The 16,912-nt window shown below is 44.0% G+C and overlaps 2 protein-coding genes across 3 annotated transcripts in view; both read right to left on the bottom strand.

Annotated features, from left to right (window-relative positions):
- BCKDK (branched chain keto acid dehydrogenase kinase) overlaps window positions 1-4,229 on the bottom strand; it is a 33,753-nt gene extending 29,524 nt beyond the window's left edge. Inside the window, exon 1 of one of the 2 annotated variants that reach the window (XM_060780191.2) lies at window positions 4,092-4,229. The gene's annotated coding sequence lies outside the window, so the exon portion shown is untranslated. The remainder of the gene's footprint in view (window positions 1-4,091) is intronic. The other variant, XM_060780194.2, reaches the window with a different exon arrangement.
- A 3,228-nt stretch (window positions 4,230-7,457) lies between these two features.
- Window positions 7,458-14,864, bottom strand: VKORC1 (vitamin K epoxide reductase complex subunit 1). The gene is made up of 3 exons (XM_060780181.2): window positions 14,555-14,864; window positions 9,639-9,748; window positions 7,458-9,043 (listed from the first exon to the last, which is right to left on the bottom strand). The coding sequence occupies exons 1-3, from the start codon at window positions 14,833-14,835 to the stop codon at window positions 8,814-8,816; spliced, it is 621 nt and encodes a 206-aa protein (XP_060636164.2). The 5' UTR covers window positions 14,836-14,864; the 3' UTR covers window positions 7,458-8,813.
- Window positions 14,865-16,912: the final 2,048 nt, after the last annotated feature.

Genomic DNA, 16,912 nt, shown 5'->3' with positions numbered 1-16,912 from the left:
GTTCCACAGCATTGAGTCACAGCAGGTAAAGTAGTATCGAATGACATTAACTTAATAGTGTAGATCAGGCACGAGCAAGCTTCGGCCCTCCAGGTGTTTTGGACTTCAACACCCACAATTCCTAACAGCCAGAATTGTGGGAGTTGAAGTCCAAAACACCTGGAAGGCCGATGTTTGCCCTTGCCTGCTCTACACTATAGAACGGTGGTTCCAAACCTTTAGTTTGCCAATTCTTTCGGACTTCAACTACCAGAAATCCCAGCTCGCTGACCAAGAGGAATTGTGGGAGTTGAAGTCCAAAACACCTGGAAGGCCGATGTTTGCCCTTGCTTGCTCTACACTATAGAACGGTGGTTCCAAACCTTTAGTTCTCCAATTCTTTCGGACTTCAACTATCAGAAATCCCAGCTCACTGACCAGGAGGAATTGTGGGAGTTGAAGTCCAAAACACCTGGAAGGCCCAAGTTTGCCCTTGCCTGCTCTACAGTATAGAACAGTGGTTCTCAACCTTTAGTTCTCCAGTTGTTTTGGATTTCAAATCCCAGCCTGCTGAACAGGTGTTAGGAATTGTGGGAGCTCAAGTCCAAAACACCCGGAGGACTAAAGGTAGCAAACCACTGCTATAGAATCAATGCTGCTTGACACTGCTCGAACTGCCATAGCTCAATGCTATGGAATAACAGCAATTGTAATTTGGAGTGACACCATCACTACTTGGCAGAGAAGGCCAAAACTGTTAGGAATTGTGGGAGTTGACGTCCAAAACACTAGAGGGGCGAAGATTTCCCATTCCTGGTGTAGACTCATCCAATGCCATTCAATGTTGTCAAACAGCATGAGGCTATCACCGACCACGTAATACAGTTTCAGATTGCATTTTATGGCTCATCCAAGAAAGTATCCACGCCGTACAAACAATGCAGTTCAACGCCACTCTGTCATGGTTCAAGGCTAAGGCAACCTTGGGAGTTGTAGTTTGGTGAGGCCCCGCCTCTCTTTGGCAAAGAAGGCTTGTCAAACGACAACTCCCGTATTTCCATAGCAATGAGCCTTGGCAGTTAATAGGGTATTGAACAGCATTCATCCTACAGTATAGATCAGGCCTGGGCAAACTTGGGCCCTCCATGTGTTTTGGACTCCAACTCCAACAGTTCCTAACAGCCTACCAGCTGTTGTAGGAATTATGGGAGTTGAAGTCCAAAACACATGGAGGGCCCAAGTTTGCCCAGGCCCGGTGTAGATACACATAGAATCATAGTTGGAAGAGACCTCATGGGCCATCCAGTCTAACCTCCTGACAAGAAGCAGAAAAATTGTATTCAAACCACCCCCAACAGATGGCCATTCAGCCTCTGTTTAAAAGCCTCTATAGAAGGAGCCTTTACCACACTTTGGGGAAGATAGTTCCACTGCTGAACGGCTCTCACAGTCAGAAAGTTCTTCCTAATGTTCAGATGGAATCTCCTTTCTTGTAGTTTGAAGCCATTGTTCTGCATCCTAGTCTTCAGGGAAGCAGAAAGGAAGCTTGCTCCCTCTTCCCTATGACTTCCTCTCACATATTTATACATGGCTATCATGTCTCCTCTCAGTCTTCTCTTCTGCAGGCAAAACATGCCCAGCTCTTCAAGCCACTCCTCATAGGGCTTGTTCTCCAGACCCCTGATCATTTCAGTCGCCTCTGAACACATTCCAGCTTAGAATCAACATCTCCCTTCAATTGGGGTGCCCAGAATTGAACGCAGTATTCCAGGTGTGGTCTAACCAAGGCAAAATAGAGGGGTAGCATGACTTCCTTGGATCTAGACCAGGGGTCCTCAAACTAAGGCCCGGGGGCCGGATATGGCTATCCAAGGTCATTTACCTGGCCATCACTCAGGATCTACCTAAGTCTGAAATGACTTGAAAACACACAACAACAATCCTAGGTCATCAGCCAAAAGCAGGCCCACACTTCCCACTGAAATACGAATACGTTTATATTTGTTAAAATTGTTCATTTTAATTATTGTATTGTTTTCAAGTGTTTTTTGCACTACAAATAAGATATGTGCAGTGTGCATAGGAATTCATTCATACTTTTTTCAAATTATAATCCGGCCCTCCAACACTTTGAGGGACTGTGACCTGGCCCTCTGTTTAAAAAAATTGTGGATCCCTGATCTAGACACTATTATTTATTTATTTACAACATTTATATGCCGCCCTTCTCACCCCAAAGCTGCTTGCAAGATGTGTATATATACTATATTTGTATACCGCTTTTCTCATTCCTCGTGCGACTCAAAGCGGTTAACAATAGTAAAATTCAATGCTCAGACCAACATAAAATAGTTAAAAACAATTAAAACAGTAGCATATTAAATAATCCATTATACATCAATAAACATTGTTAGCGTCTCATAATTAGAATCAGGATCGTTTCATCATCCAATTGTTCCATATTCCTATATTCTTTACACTGCCTATTCAAATGCCTGCTTGAACAACTAGGTCTTCACTTTCCTGTGGAACAATAAAGAGGGGGACAACCTAATATCTGTAGGAAGGGTGTTCCACAGCCAAGGGGACACCACTGAGAAGGCCCTGTCTCTCGTCCCCACCAGATGTACATATGACGCAGGCAGGACCGAGAGCAGGGCCTCCCTAGACGATCTTAATGTCCTAGTGGGTTCATAGGAGGAGATGGGTTTGGACAGGTAAGTTGGGCCAGAACCATTTAGGGAAGCGTTTCTCAACCCCTGGAGGGGTCGCCAGGGGGTGTCAGAGGGGTCACCAGAGACCATCAGAAAACAGTATTTTCTGTTGGTCACAGGGGTTTTGTGTGGGAAGTTTAGCCCAATACTATTGTTGGTGGGATTCGGGATGCTTTTTGATTCTAGGTAAACTATACATCCCAGCAACAATCAACTCCCAAATGTCAAGGTCTATTTTCCTCAAACTCTACCAGTGTTCACATTTGGGTAAATTGAGTATCCGTGCCACGTTTGGTCCAGATCTATCGTTATTTCAGTCCACAGTGCTCTCTGGATGGAGGTGAACTACAACTCCCAAACGCAAGGTAAATGTCCACCAAACCCTTTCAGTATTTTCTGTTGGTCATGGGAGTTCTGTGTGCCAAGTTTGGTTCAATTCTATCCTTGGTGGAGTTCAGAATGCTCTTTGATTGTAGGTGAACTATAAATCCCAGCAACTACAACTCCCAAATGACAAATTAATCCCCCCCAACCCCACCAGTATTCAAATTTGGTCCAGTGATGAAAATACATCCTACATATCAGATATTTACATAATAACAGTAGCAAAGTTGCAGATATGAAGTAGCAACAACAATAATTTTTTGCTTGGGGGTCACCACAACATGAGGAACTGTATTAAGGGATCGTGACATTAAGAAGGTTGAGAACCACTGGTTTAGGGTAATATTACATGGAATATAAAATATATTAGTATAATATTGTATTAGAAGTAGTAGTAGTAGTAGTAGTAGTATATTTACTAATAATATATTATTAGTAAAGGGCATGAAACAAGATGAAGACACTATACTCCTCCTATTTATGCAGGCCAAAATCCCATTGGCTTTTTTAGCTGCAGCATCACATTGCTGGCTCATGTTTACCTTGTTGTCCACAAGGACACCCCAGTCCAATGGTTGTCAACCTGTGGGTCCCCAGGTGTTTTGGCCTACAACTCCTAGAAATCCCAGCCAGTTTACCAGCTGTTAGGATTTCTGGGAGCTGAAGGCCAAAATATCTGGAGACCCACAGGTTGAGAACCACTGCCCAAGACCTTGGCTTTAACTATGAGGCCCTAAACATTTAGGTGGGCTATAGTTCCATTTAAACCAGTTCCCCTCTTCTTTGAGGGGAACTGAAACCATTCATTTTAGCCCCCAATATCTTGACACAGTCCTGGCTTTGCCAAGCTCCTCTCCAGTATTAAAAGAACCCCATAACAACCATGTCTTTCTTCCCCAAGGCGCTGCTAAACAATACAAAAGCCTGCCATCCTTTCCTTGGTTGCTGTGACTAGAACGCCTCAATCTTAAACACCCTCCCTGGCTCCCCCCCTATCAGCAATCACAATGGTACCTTCCACGAGGAGGGCCCTTACCGCCGAGTCCCAAACGCCGCAGCGGTTTCCGCACTTTAGGGACCGGACTGAACCAGCTGGCTCTTTGGGAGAGGGGGAACTGATGCCAGGCGAGCGCTGACGGAGGGAAGTAATGCCTTCTGGGAAATGGAGTCCTTTCCCTTCCAGTGCGCTCTCTCTCTTTCCCCAAACAGGAAGTGCGCTGGTTTTGAAATAGAACACAAACAAAAGGGAAGCGCGCGGCAGTATGGGAAGTGTAGTCTTTGAAGGATGTTGCTAGGCTATCATTTTATTTAGATGTTGGTTTTTTAAATTATTAAATACCTTTTAAAAATTATTAATAATTTAATAAAAAATAATTTAAAGATTTAAAATAAGTTTAAAATAATGAAAATTAAAATAATTTTAAAATAAAATTAAAATAATTTTAAAATAATTAATAAAAAATAATTTAAAGGTAAAGGTTTCCCCCTGACATTAAGTCCAGTTGTGTCCGACTCTGGGGTGTGGTGCTCATCTCAATTTCTAATCCGAAGAGACAGGGCCTTCTCAGTGGTGGCCCCTCGGCTGTGGAACTCCCTTCCCTAGGGATATTAGATCGGCCCCCTCCCTCCTGTCCTTCCGAATAAGAGTAAAAACTAGGCTTTTTGAACAAGCTTTTAGAAGGCAGGATCATCAAGTTTGCAGACGACACCAAATTGGGAGGGATAGCCAATACTCCAGAGGACAGGAGCAGGATTCAAAACAATCTTGACAGATTAGAGAGATGGGCCAAAACTAACAAAATGAAGTTCAACAGGGACAAATGCAAGATACTCCACTTTGGCAGGAAAAACGAAATACAAAGATACAGAATGGGGGATGCGTGGCTTGAGAGCAGTACGTGTGAAAAAGATCTTGAAGTCCTCGTGGACAAGTTAAACATGAGCCAACAATGTGATGTGGCAAAAAAAGCCAATGGGATTTTGGCCTGCATCAATAGGAGCATAGTGTCTAGATCTAGGGAAGTCATGCTACCCCTCTATTCCGCCTTGGTTAGACCACACTTGGAATATTGTGTCCAATTCTGGGCACCACAATTCAAGAGAGGGATTGAGAGGTGGAATGTGTCCAGAGGAGGGTGACTAAAATGATCAAGGGTCTGGAGAACAAGCCTTATGAGGAGCGGCTTAAGGAGCTGGGCATGTTTAGCCTGAAGAAGAGAAGGCTGAGAGGAGATATGATAGCCATGTATAAATATGTGAGAGGAAGCCACAGGGAGGAGGGAGCAAGCTTGTTTTCTGCTTCCTTGCAGACTAGGACGCCGCACAATGGCTTCAAACTAGAAGAGAGGAGATTCCATCTGAACATGAGGAAGAACTTCCTGACTGTGAGAGCCGTTCAGCAGTGGAACTCCCTGCCCCGGAGTGTGGTGGAGGCTCCTTCTTTGGAAGCTTTTAAACAGAGGCTGGATGGCCATCTGTCAGGGGTGATTTGAATGCAATATTCCTGCTTCTTGGCAGGGGGTTGGACTGGATGGCCCATGAGGTCTCTTCCAACTCTTTGATTCTATGATTCTATAAGTGCAACAGAATAGGTAATTATGCAATAGGAAGAATGAACATGGAATGGCTGGACAATGCTGCTGGATAATGATTGTAACAGGACCGGTGATTATATGTTTTTAAATGGTTTATATATGCTTTTTTTTTTATATTGAGTCAAATGTTTTTAACTGTATTTTTATTGGGTTGTTGTAGGTTTTTTTGGGCTATATGGCCATGTTCTAGAGGTATTTTTATTAATGTATGGCACTAAAATTGCTATTTCTGTGAGCCGCCTTAAGTCGTCGCAAGGCTGGATGGCCATCTGTCAGGGGTGATTTGAATGCAATATTCCTGCTTCTTGGCAGGAGGTTGGACTGGATGGCCCATGAGGTCTCTTCCAACTCTTTGATTCTATGATTCTATGGCTGAGAAAGGCGGGCTACAAATGCTGTAAACAATAAATAAATAAATAAATATTTTATGCAGTTTCCTTCATGGGAAACGCACTCCAGTATGAATGCACTCTGAGTCTTTCTTTCTCTGAAATGGGCATATACAGCTAAAGCTTCTTGATAGTCAACTAGTATAGGTCCGATGGCAGCCAGTATAAATACAGTGGTTTGAGACCAAAGTTTGAATCGATGCTTAGCTATAGAAATCCAATGGCTTTTTTTTTTTTTGTCATGTCAGGAGCAACTTGAGAAACTGCAAGTCGCTTCTGGTGTGAGAGAATTGGCCATCTGCAAGGACGTTGCCCAGGGGACGCCCGGATGATTTGATATTGTTATCATCCTTGTGGGAGGCTTCTCTCATGTCCCCGTATGAGGAGCTGGAGCTGATAGAGGGAGCTCATCTGCCTCTCCCTGGATTCGAACCTGCGATCTGTCGGTCTTCAGTCCTGCCGGTTCAGGGATTTAACCCACTACGCCACCGGAGGCTCCATAAGATGATCCAATGGCTGACCTTAGGCAAATCATAAGGTGCATCTACACCAGGCATGGGCAAACTTCAGCCTTCCAGGTGTTTTGGACTACAACTCCCACAATTCCTAACAGCCAGTAGGCTGAGAGTTGTAGTCCAAAACACCTGAAGGGCCGAAGTTTGTCTGGTCTACACTGTCTGGTCTACACTGTCTGGTCTACACGTCTGGTCTACACTGTAGAATTAATGCAGTTTGACACCACTTCGACTGCAATGGCTGCAATGGCTCAATGTTATGGAATTATTGGAGCTGCAGTTTTACAAGGATTGCTGTCTTCTCTGCCAAAGAATTCTGGTGCTTCACCAAATCATAACGTCCAGTATTGTATTTCATGGGGTCAAACTGCATTAATTCTGCAGTATAGACACATACAGAATCTCAGAGCAAGGCAAAAAGTATCCCCTCTCCGAACAAATCTTGCCATGAAAACCCCATTATAGGATTATCTTAGGGTTGCCATAAGATGGAAATAACTTTAAAGCACGTAAGGTCAGCACAATGTGACCACTATCTTCTAACCAAGCCAATGGGACTATACTGCAAGTCAGTACCCATTGACAAAGGTATGTGTACACAATCCAACTGTCTGAACATAGAAATGTGTAATATGTAGCAACAAATGGAAATGATCCCAAATATTACACATACCTGTATATATTTCTAGAGATATGTAATATGTTATACGTTTGCTGACATTTACTGCTACCTGTCACAGTGTTTCTGAAATGTATTTGAGCAATGCATTCATTTTAGGCAATTTGTCAGCATTTTGTCGGTATATGCCAGACATCCTTTGTCAAAACAAGAGTTCCACATAAAGCCCCAGCTTGCAGAATTTAAAATAAAATGCTAACAAATTTGAATGCAGGTTTGGTTTATTTTTCATTTATCTGCAATGTCTAGCATTATCAAACCCACTAAAAATAACAGTTTACTGTCTTTTAAATGGCAATCCAGAGTCTCCTGCCTGAAGTAGATTGTTTCAGCCTATCTAACGTAGGCCTAGCCGTAAAAGGCCGCGGTCTGCACAGCAGGTTAAAATGCCAGCTACAAATAATAATAATACTTTATTTCTAGACCACTCTCTCTCCCTGATCAGAAGGTTGGCAGTTCAAGCTGCAGGTTGGGGTGAGCTCCCACCGTCAGTCGTAGCTTCTGCTTTCCTAGCAGTTCAAAAACAGCAATGTAAGTAGATAAATAGGTACTGCTGTGGCAGGGAGGTAAAAGGTGCCCCTGAAAACATGCCAGCAATTCAATCAGGAAGGCATCTATGGACAACAGGCTCCTCGGCGTAGAAAAATGGAACAACAGCACCTCCCCATGGCCGAGTTGAGCACAGTCTCCAGATGCCAGAAATGAAAAAAAAAAGGGAAGCCTTGCCTCTGTCTGTGTACTATCTGTCTTTGTTAATTGTATAACAGCATTAAATGTTTGCCATATATGTATTCTGTAATCTTCTCTGAGTCCCCTCGGGGAGATAGAGTGGAATATAAATAAAGTATATTTATTATATTTATAAATTATACACAAGCATACTATTATTAATAATTGGAAAAGTAAACCATTTGGCAGGACACAACATCAGTGTGACCACTAACCAGGGGAAATTGTGGTGCGGTTCTCAAACTTAGTGTTAGAACATAACTTTGTATTTTTTAAAAAATATCATTTTTGTACAATTTTAGGCTGAGAATTTGACAGGAAACTTTGGAGGACCATTAAAAAGATAGCAAACTCTCAATTATGTTTAGTGTGGTTAAAAATCGAAGACGTTTCCTACCAAAATTAGGTTGTTCCCATGACTGTCTAATTTCAAATTGTCAACAATTCTCACTTTAATACCATTTGAAAAAGCAAAACCAGCAATAGCTATATTTGCACAGACTGATATGTTTTTGTTGCTATATTAACATGGTTTTTGTTTCTATATGAAGGCCTATAAAAATAAGCTTTATATATATATTTAAAAAGAAGGTATTGAGTTCTGTAGGTCAACACAACCATCTAAGACTCAAAATAGAACCCAGAGTCCTAATTTGATTGGAATCCAAAGGCACAGAGAAGAGGAATGCTGAAAAATCTGGTCTCACTGATTTGGGGGAAGAGGACAAAACAAGCTGAATGAGCAAATTTATGCTAAACAAAAGGCTTATAAAAAGATTCGAAAGATCAGTCTAAAGCTTCACCATCATAGCATAATCCAGGTTTTATATTCATTGCTTTTTGGTCTTAGCTGGATGACGTTGCCAAGACCGGTTGAGGTAGCTGAGGCGTTTGTAGTTGAGAAAGAGCAGGGCGAAATTGAGGATGTAAGTACTGACACAAATCACACAGAAGTCATGGAGCACAAAGAAGAGGATGTAAGCCAGGTAGAGCGAGCCAGCAATGGAGACCAAGGATGAGCCCAACAGAGCGATGGCCGCCAAGCCACTGGTGGAGAAACCTGGGAAGAAGAAGGATGCAAGGTTACTTTGCTTTCATCCACAGAAATGAAAGCAAAACAAACAAACAAACAAACAAAAACAAACCACATCCTAATTAACTTACTACAAGCAGTCTGCAAGTTACAAACATCCAACTCTTAGTTAAGAACAGGAGTGAGGCAACAGGAAGTGAGAGAAATCTACCCCTCAGAAAGGTAATTTACTCCTGAATGTATTTATTTACCATATTTATACCCTGCCCTTCTCAACCCCAAAGGGGACTCAAGGTGGCTTTACAGAGAAAGGTTGTACCGAAACATATTTACACACAGATGTGTGTACACAACATGCACTCTTGCACACAGACATCTCCACAGTCTGTTTGCTACAGTCCAATTTTAAACAGACTTTGGACTATACTTCCCAGAATTCAGCTGCAAGGACAACCAAAAGTCCAAAGAAAACAAACTTTTTAACCCACTCTCCCCCAAATTGAGGACTCTCTTGGTTTTATAGCATGCACAGTTATATTTATGGTCCTTTTACTGAATATTTTGTTCCCCAATGCATCACCCTGGGATCTTTATGAATGACGAAACGAATGTTATCACTCACCCAAAAGAACCTGAAGAATGTAGAAAGCAATCCCAAAGATGCTATTCGGTTGGTTGAACACACTATCAGATCCCAAGAGGCCGGCCACCAAGCCAAAACCACGACCCCACCTGGAAAGAAAAAGGGGGCAAGAAATATGTTACAGAATGGAAATAATAATAATAATAATAATAATAATAATAATAATATATTGGATTGAGCATGATGGGCAAGGAGATGGAGAGAACACCACAATTGGCCTTAGCCAGCAGGACCAATGGTGAAGGATGATGGGAACTGGAGTCCAACCATCTTTAAAGGGTCACATTTTATAATAATAATAAACTTTATAATAATAATAATAATAAACCCCTGTGCCGGCAGGACTGAAGACCGACAGGTCGCAGGTTCAAATCCGGGGAGAGGCGGATGAGCTCCTTCTATCAGCTCCAGCTTCTCATGCGGGGACATGAGAGAAGCCTCCCACAAGGATGATAAAAACATCAAATCGTCTGGGCGTCCCCTGGGCAACGTCCTTGCAGACGGCCAATTCTCTCACACCAGAAGCAACTTGCAGTTTCTCAGGTCGCTCCTGACATGACAAAAAAACAAACAAACTTTATTTATACCCTGCCACCATCTCTCCAATAGGGACTCGGGGCGGCTTACATGAGGCCAAGCCCGGACAACATATTACAGCAAGATAAAACCAAAACATAAGCAACAGCATCAAAATTACATTAAAAACATATGAATAGAATAACAAAATAACATTGCAATAAACACAATCACAGTGACAGTGGATGGGCCACATGTGCAGGATAAAATGTCAAAAAACTCTAATGAGATAAGAATAGGAGTAAATGTTACTCATCTCCAGCCTAAGCCTAGGCTCCAGGGATCAATGGGTTTGCTGGCATGCGCCTCTCAGGGTGCATTTACACTGTAGAATTAAAGTGGTTTGTTTGACACTTTAACTACCATGTCTCAAGGCCATGGGATCATGAGTTTAGGTTTTACAAGACTCTGAGCCTTCTCTATCAAAGCGTGCCAGTACCTCACCAAACTACAGGCAGTCCCTGAGTTACAAACATCCAGCTTATAAACAATTCATAGTTAAGGACGGGCTAAGACAACAGGAAGTAAGAGAAATCTACCCCTCTGAAGGGAAATTCAGTCCTGGAAGTTATTATGGGGAAAATGTGCCTCCACTGAAGCTTTATCTCCAACAAGCCGAATGTTTCAAAATCTAATTGTCACAGGACAGAAGGTGAGGTGAAATCTGAACAGGGGCACAGAGAGCAAAACAAACACCACAGAAGTGATAACGCTTCCCTATGCTATCCAAATCTCTCTCTCTCTCTCTCTCTCTCTCTCTCTATCTAAATGCTCTGTTCGTTTTGAGTGACATCATAATTCAAAATCTGCTGGACGAATTGCCACCAAATTTGGCCACAAGACACCTACTAACCCAAGGAGTGACCATCAGTCAAAAAATTGATTTTGTCATTTGGGAGTTGTAGTTGCTGGGCTTTATAGTCGACCTACAATCAAAGAGCAGTCTGAACTCCCATGCTTGTGTACTATACAAGTTTGGCATTCTCCTCATTATTCCAATTGGTATTTTTGCTGAAGTTTATAGCAATAGGACATTTGTGTATTGACATATTTTGACTCTAGCCATACACACACACAAGCTGTCCCCTGCCACGCGTTGCTGTGGCCCAGTCTGTGTATATGTCGTATATATTTGTGTATATGTGTATATAAGTGGTTTTGTGCATGCATTGTAATGTTTGTTTGTTTTTGCTTTTTAAGTCTCTTCTATTGTGTTTTTCGGTGTTTTTAAGAGCGATGATCATTTGTTGGCCTAATAGGTGTATTGTGTCCAACTTTTATGTCAATTCGTCCAGTGGTTTTTGAGTTATGTTAATCCCACAAACTAACATTACATTTTTATTTATACAGAGATATATGTGTGTGTGTGTGTGTGTGTGTGCAGTTTGAAAACATGTAAACGTGAGTAGATCAATAGATATCACTCCAGCGGGAAGGTAACGGCGCTCCATGCAGTCATGCTGGCCACATAACCTTGGAGGTGTCTACAGACAACACAGGCTCTTTGGCTTAGAAATGGAGATGAGCACCAACCCCCAGAGTTGGGTACAATTAAACTTAATGTCAGGGGGAAACCTTTATCTTTACCTAAACCAGGAACAAAAATTGTGTTACGGTCTAATCCAGGGGTCCTCAAACTACGGGCCACTGGCCACATGCGGCCCACCAAGGACATTTACCTAGCCCACCAGGTGTGGAGAAGGATTGAGTCCCCCACCTCCCCAAGATGTACTGGACCTCATCAAACAAGTGAAGGAGAGGAATTTCTGCCATCTCCCCACAACTCAAAATCTGTTAGCGGAAAAACCATTGGTTGTATTCCTAAACAAAACATGTGTGGATTCACTGCAAAGGTGAGCCCCCAGTAGCGCAGTGGGTTAAACCCCTGTGCCGGCAGGACTGAAGACCGACAGGTCGCAGGTTCGAATCCGGGGAGAGGCGGATGAGCTCCCTCTATCAGCCCCAGCTCCTCATACGGGGACATGAGAGAAGCCTCCCACAAGGATGATAAAACATCAAATCATCCGGGCAATGTCCCCGGGGCAACGTCCTTGCAGACAGCCAATTCTCTCACACCAGAAGCGACTTGAAGTTTCTCAGGTCGCTCCTGACACAACAAAAAGAGTTCCAAATTAGATTAAAAGAGCGTTATCTTCATGAACAGGGCATACAGCTTTTCTGTAACCTGTTTTCTATTGACATTGAAAATGTGGATACAATTTACCAAATGGAACTGGCAGAACTGGCAGAACTGCAGAATTGTGACTGCCTGAAAGATGAATTCAAGTCAAGCAGACTTCCTAATCTACAGACCCATCAAGAAAATCCAACAAATGCTACGTTCAGCAAAGGACAAGAGGGATCCTCTCACTTCTGCAGGAGTCTACCGTATATCATGCAGCTGTGGACAAGTTTACATAGGGACCACCAAACGCAGCGTGGTCCAAACACGAATCAAGGAACATGAAAGGCACTGCAGACTACTCCAACCAGAGAAGTCAGCCATAGCAGAGCACCTGATGAACCAACCTGGACACAGCATATTATTGGAGAACACAGAAATGCTGGACCACACCAACAACCACCATGTCAGACTACACAGAGAAGCCATTGAAATCCACAAGCATGTGGACAATTTCAACATGCCTGTGGATGCTTCAAGAAAGGAGGAGACCATGAAAATGGACAAAATCTGGCTACCAGTATTAAAAAAAACAGTATTAAATTACAACAGCAAAGCAGCAGAGAGGAAACAACCAGGCACATCTTAACACCTCTCAACAAAAAGATCTTGGAGTCCTCGTGGACAACAAGTTAAACATGAGCCAACAATGTGATGTGGCGGCAAAAAAAGCCAATGGGATTTTGGCCTGCATCAAGAGGAGCATAGTGTCTAGATCCAGGGAAGTAATGCTACCCCTCTATTCTGCTTTGGTTAGACCACACCTGGAATATTGTGTCCAATTCTGGGCACCACAATTCAAGAGAGATATGACAAGCTGGAATGTGTCCAGAGGAGAGCGACTAAAATGATCAAGGGTCTGGAGAACAAGCCCTATGAGGAGCGGCTTAAGGAGCTGGGCATGTTTAGCCTGAAGAAGAGAAGGCTGAGAGGGGATATGATAGCCATGTATAAATATGTGAGAGGAAGCCACAGGGAGGAGGGAGCAAGCTTGTTTTCTGCTTCCTTGGAGACTAGGATGCAATGGAGCAATGGCTTCAAACTACAAGAAAAGAGATTCCATCTGAACATGAGGAAGAACTCTCGGTGGTGGCCCCCCGGCTGTGGAACACCCTCCCTGTAGACATCAGACAGGCACCCTCCCTTATGACATTCCGCAAGAGCCTAAAGACGTGGTTGTTTGAGAAGGCGTTTGACTAAGTGCTACAACAAATTGGCAATGATAAGTGGAACGGAATATGGATGAGATTGGATTGAGATTCTATGATGAGACGTCGCGAATGATTTAGTGTAATGGTATTATTAATAGTGATGTTGTTATTGTTGTTTATGATATTGCTTTCATTGTAAATTGTCTTTTTATATGTTGTACACCGCCGTGAGTCGCCCTAGGGCTGAGAACGGCAGTCAACAAATGCAGTAAATAAATAAATAAATAAACTTCCTGACTGTGAGAGCTGTTCAACAGTGGAACTCTCTGCCCCGGAGTGTGGTGGAGGCTCCTTCTTTGGAAGCTTTTAAGCAGAGGCAGGATGGCCATCTGTCAGGGGTGATTTGAATGCAATATTCCTGCTTCTTGGCAGAATGGGGTTGGCCTGGATGGCCCATGAGGTCTCTTCCAACTCTTTGATTCTATGATTCCATCTGAACATGAGGAAGAACTTCCTGACTGTGAGAGCCGTTCAGCAGTGGAACTCTCTGCCCCGGAGTGTGGTGGAGGCTCCTTCTTTGGAAGCTTTTAAGCAGAGGCAGGATGGCCATCTGTCAGGGGTGATTTGAATGCAATATTCCTGCTTCTTGGCAGAATGGGGTTGGACTGGATGGCCAATGAGGTCTCTTCCAACTCTTTGATTCTATGAAAAGATTCCCCCAGGCTCAGCCAGGCCTTCAAATGCTAATGAAGGTGGTCAGTTGAAACATTCACACCTAGCTCCAGCAGAGAAGAGCTCTTTGCCCCACCCCAGCTATTCCACAGATATATAAAGCCATTGTCCTAATTCCAACAGACCTCACTACCTCTGAGGATGCTTGCCATAGATGCAGGCGAAACGTCAGGAGAGAATGCCTCTAGAACGTGGCCCTATAGCCCGAAAAAACCCACAAGAACCTAGACTGAATACGCCCACAAGGCATCTACCTGGAGGTGAAGACGCGAGAACAGCTGACGCTGGCGCTGAGGTCGCACATGGCGCGGTAGGCGGCGTCGCGCTCCTTGGCCGCCTCCACGTGGAAGGCGTAGGCCGAGAGGGCCAGCCCCGCCGCGCACAGGCACAGCCGCGCCGCCCGCTCCCAGCCTGGCATCCCTTCGCCTGCGCTCCTGCTGCTGTTGTTGTTGTTGCTCTTCCTTCCGGCGGGAAGCGAGCCCCGGGCAGCTTCCCCTGCTGCCACTCTGGCACGAGACACTCGCCCGCCCGCCATTGCGCCCCGCAGCCAATCAGGGCGCAGAAGGGAGGAGCTAGGCAAGGCGACCCAAGGGCTCAGGGGGCGGGGGAAAGGAGCAGGGCATGCTGGGAGTTGTGGTCCCTCAGCCTTCAAAGAAAACATCCACAGCTTTCCTTCCAGGTTCTTGTGGGTTTTTTCGGGCTATAGGGCCATGTTCTAGAGGCATTTCCTGACATTTCGCTTGCATCTATGGCAAGCATCCTCAGAGGTTGTGAGGTCTGTTGGAACTAGGAAAAAGGGTTTATATATCTGTGGAATGACCAGGGTGGGACAAAGGAGTCTTGTCTGTTGGAGCTAGGTGTGAATGTTTCAATTATTATTATTATTATTACCTTTATTTGTACCCTGCTAGCATCTCCCGAAGGACTCGATGCGGCTCACACAGGCCGAAGCCTCAAAAACACAGTACAGCAAAACATAACACAACAACAAAACAGAAGCAAATCAAAATAGTTAAGCAAATAACAATAACAATACATCAGGACACTTTAAAAACTGGGCCGGCCAGAGCAGTGGGTACAGGGTTAAAAGTGCTGAAATGGCAGGAGGAACGTAGGATTAAAATAAGTGCAGTGTGCAGCGATCTTTATTCTACTAAAGTGCTTCTAGGACTTGGAGATGGGGAATTCCTAATCTGAGAAGGCACATCGGAACAGCCAAGTTTTTAGATTCTTTCTGAAAACTGCCAAAGTAGGGGCCTGTCGAAGATCTTTTGGGAGGGCGTTCCAAAGTCGGGGGGCTGCCACAGAAAAGGCCCTGTCCCGTGTCCCCACCAAGCGCGCTTGCGACATGGGTGGGATCACGAGCAGGGCCTCTCCAGATGACCGGAGTGAGCGTGTGGGTTCGTAGATGGAGATGCGGTCACGCAGGTAGGGGGGTCCCAAACCGTTCAGGGCTTGATTAGCATTTGATGGCCTGGCTGTTGTTTGGTGTGGCTTGTTAGTGCCTGGAGCAATCTTTTGTTGAGAGGTGATTAGATATCCCAGTTTGAGACATCTAATCTAAAATGAGGGTAGTTAGGTTATATGTATTGTCGAAGGTTTTCATGGCCGGAATCACTGGGTTGTTGTAGGTTTTTTTGGGCTATAGGGCCATGTTCTAGAGGCATTTCTCCTGGCGTTTCGCCTGCATCTATGGCAAGCATCCTCAGAGGTTGTGAGGTCTGTTGGAAATAGGAAAAAGGGTTTATATATCTGTGGAATGACCAGGGTGAGACAAAGGATTCTTCTCTGCTGGAGCTAGGTGTGAATGTTTTAACTGACCACCTTCATTAGCATTTGAAGGCCTGGCTGAGCCTGGGAAAAACCTTTGTTGAGAGGTGTTAATATGTGCCTGGTTGAGAGCACCTGATGAACCAGCCTGGACACAGCATATTATTTGAGAACACAAAAATGCTGGACCACACCAACAACCACCATGTCAGACTACACACAGAAGCCATTGAAATCCACAAGCATGTGGACAATATCAACAGAAAGGAGGAAACCATGAAAATGAACAAAATCTGGCTACCAGTATTAAAAAACTCCAAAATTAGAACAGCACAACAACAGAGAGGAAACAACCAGGATGAGCGAAGAGAACGCGTGGGTTCATAAACGGAGATGCGGTCACGCAAGTAGGATGGTCCCAAACCATTTAGGGCTACATGGCCTGGGGTTCCTTTGCAGTCCTCAGGTTTTCTTTTTGGACTGCTGCTCCCAGAGCCCCCTTCTGGGATGATAGTTCAAAAAGTCACCCTTTCCTTCCCTCTGGAAATTCTATCCTGCAGCATTCCAGGAATCAGGACCAAGGACAGATATTGCATATGTAGGTGCCTTCAATGCTTTGCTGACTTCTGACAACCCCGTTAATTTCAGAGAGCACTCTTAGACAAGGAATGGATACTTAAATGATTTTGCAAATTCCTTCTTCTGAAGAATAGTCCAGGCACCTTGTATATGTTGGCGGTCTCCCATCCAAGGCTGAATCTGTGTGGCTTCAAACTTTGAAGCCTTTAGGATATTTAGCCGGTCTGCTGATGCAGTTTAGTCTGCACCCAATGAATTGGGTT

This window comes from Anolis sagrei, chromosome 6, assembly GCF_037176765.1.
Source record: "Anolis sagrei isolate rAnoSag1 chromosome 6, rAnoSag1.mat, whole genome shotgun sequence".
NCBI classification, from domain to species: domain Eukaryota; kingdom Metazoa; phylum Chordata; class Lepidosauria; order Squamata; family Dactyloidae; genus Anolis; species Anolis sagrei.
This window is presented reverse-complemented; position numbering and strand designations above follow the sequence as displayed.

Excerpts from the sequence above, each read along its gene's own strand:
- VKORC1 (XM_060780181.2), bottom strand. The coding sequence starts at position 14,835 with ATGGCGGGCGGGCGAGTGTCTCGTGCCAGAGTGGCAGCAGGGGAAGCT. Across the intron at positions 9,749-14,554 it reads TCTCGCGTCTTCACCTCCAG|GTGGGGTCGTGGTTTTGGCT; the intron begins GTAGATGCCTTG and ends TTTTCTTTCCAG. Across the intron at positions 9,044-9,638 it reads CATTCTTCAGGTTCTTTTGG|GTTTCTCCACCAGTGGCTTG; the intron begins GTGAGTGATAAC and ends TCTTCTTCCCAG.